The 2007-nt window shown below is 38.5% G+C and overlaps 1 protein-coding gene across 1 annotated transcript; it reads left to right on the forward strand.

The window, feature by feature from the left end:
- LOC105155955 lies at window positions 235-1112 on the forward strand. The gene has a single exon (XM_011071944.2). The coding sequence runs from the start codon at window positions 330-332 to the stop codon at window positions 972-974; it is 645 nt and encodes a 214-aa protein (XP_011070246.1). The 5' UTR covers window positions 235-329; the 3' UTR covers window positions 975-1112.

A 2007-nucleotide genomic window follows, 5' to 3' on the forward strand; every position in this document is an offset into this window, starting at 1 on the left:
TACTAGATGTAATTTCTCAAATTATAAAAAAATTATGTGTAATTCTACTAAACTCACGGGAACGGAGTGTAATTATCAATATATATTTATTTATTTATATATATAAATGTGTGAAATCATGAAACGCGTCGTTCTGTCTACCAGAATTTACTAATTCCAGTCGCCAATATGGTCAACCAAACCCTGCTTCCGCCTGTTTTGCTCCTCACCTACATATATATATATATACACATACATACATATATTAGCGCCATACACAAAAGATAACAAAACTATTCCATCCCCCATTCACGGAATCTGTAGAAAATAGCGGAATTTGGAGAGGATCAATGGCGTGCTACGTAGAAGAAGAAGAAGTCTGGAAATGCCCAACCCACCCCACCAAGAGGCGGCGCAACGGCATCTGCCCCATCTGCCTCCGCGACCGCCTCGTTACCCTCTGCCCCGATTGCGCTCACGTCCGCCCCTGTGGCTGCGTTGCCTCCACCGAGTCTTCGTCGTCTCGTCGCCCCTCTTCGTTCGGCCGCGTCTCCAACCTCCTCGACGGCGAGCCCTCTTTCCGACGCTCGAGATCCCTTGCTATCCCCTTCCTCCGCACGAGAAACAGTACAGAACCAACGCCGAACAACGGCCGCACCAAGACGCCGTCGTTGCTATCGGTATTAAAGAGGGGTAAGACGAAGCCAAGCGAGCAGGCGAAGGAGATGAACAAGGAGACCCCCGTTAATGCCGGTAGCAACGACGAGAATTTCGACAGCCATAACAGAATTGAGGATTTCGCGAGAATGGTTACGAGATCAAGGTCCGTCAGCACGGGCACGGCCGCGATGGCGTCTGGTCTCCGGCGTGTTGACGTCAATTCGTCGCCGGCGAAGTCGAAATTTTGGCATTTCCCGAGCCCGATGAAGGCGTTCCGAAGCTCCAAGACTCCCAAGATTCCCGTACAAGATCGATCGCCTTTGCCCAGAGGTTGAATCTTCTCGTTACTTTTTAACTTTTTCCCCAATTTTTAACAGCAGAAAGGGTTTCTCTCTAGCTTTCCCCCAAACACTGTATTGATCACACGCCGTACTCCATTAACAAAATAAAAGTGAACTAATCATTTTTTACTCTGTTTTTTTCTTCTATTAATATGTATATATATTTTTTTTCATCCTTTTCTTTTCATAATTTATTAGTTTGTGAATTGTGTGTGTATAAAAGATGTGATATATTGTAGACTTTTGTTTGTTTGATAAGTCAGATGAAAAAAGCTATTTTTATTAATTTACTTTATGTTTGACTGCTTCATGCTTCAATTCCTCATATTTATGAGTGATGATGTCAAGATTTGACTCTTCTAAATTTGGCTATCAACTTCTCAAGTTTATTAATTGAGTGTAATTGTCTCAACATTTGAGGGGTTAATACGACACGGGTAAAAAAAAATATAATAATTTATTTTTTTGTATTTTTTAAAATAAAACGATTTATCTTTCTGTTTGATGAAATAAATTGTTTGATTTTAAAAAACTTAGGAGGATAAATTGCTGTATTTTAAAAAATACAGAAAAAGTTCATTGCTAATTTTTTTTTTTTTTATAAGGAGTAACTTATTCACAATGTCGTGAAAGGGTTCCTTGCATTATTCTTTTTTTTTTTTTTTTTGTTCTAGTAAAGAATTATACTAATTGATAGTGTGATGATGAACGAGCATTGAACTCAGTTCAAATAATTGAAACTATAAAGTTTCATTCAAAGTGAAGTACAATCAGATCCTGTAGTCTAAAGGTTTACGTCATTTTCATCTATTTCTTAGTGTCATGGATCATTGCTAAATAATCACATATAATGATGGGTGCTTTCGAATTAAATATTAATCGAAAACGAACCCTTGACTAGTAAACATAATTGTTGAAATTCTAGACATACTTATTATACATAAGCATAATTGTGTAGTGCAGATACTAGGGATCATCACACCTCCCAACTATGATTTTTTGGCACTAAACAATCCTTTCCTCTTAG

The sequence above is a fragment of the Sesamum indicum genome, linkage group LG2, assembly GCF_000512975.1.
Source record: "Sesamum indicum cultivar Zhongzhi No. 13 linkage group LG2, S_indicum_v1.0, whole genome shotgun sequence".
In the NCBI taxonomy this organism is placed as follows: domain Eukaryota; kingdom Viridiplantae; phylum Streptophyta; class Magnoliopsida; order Lamiales; family Pedaliaceae; genus Sesamum; species Sesamum indicum.

What these genes read in the sequence shown, in the direction of transcription:
- LOC105155955 (XM_011071944.2), top strand. Translation starts at nt 330, where the DNA reads ATGGCGTGCTACGTAGAAGAAGAAGAAGTCTGGAAATGCCCAACCCAC.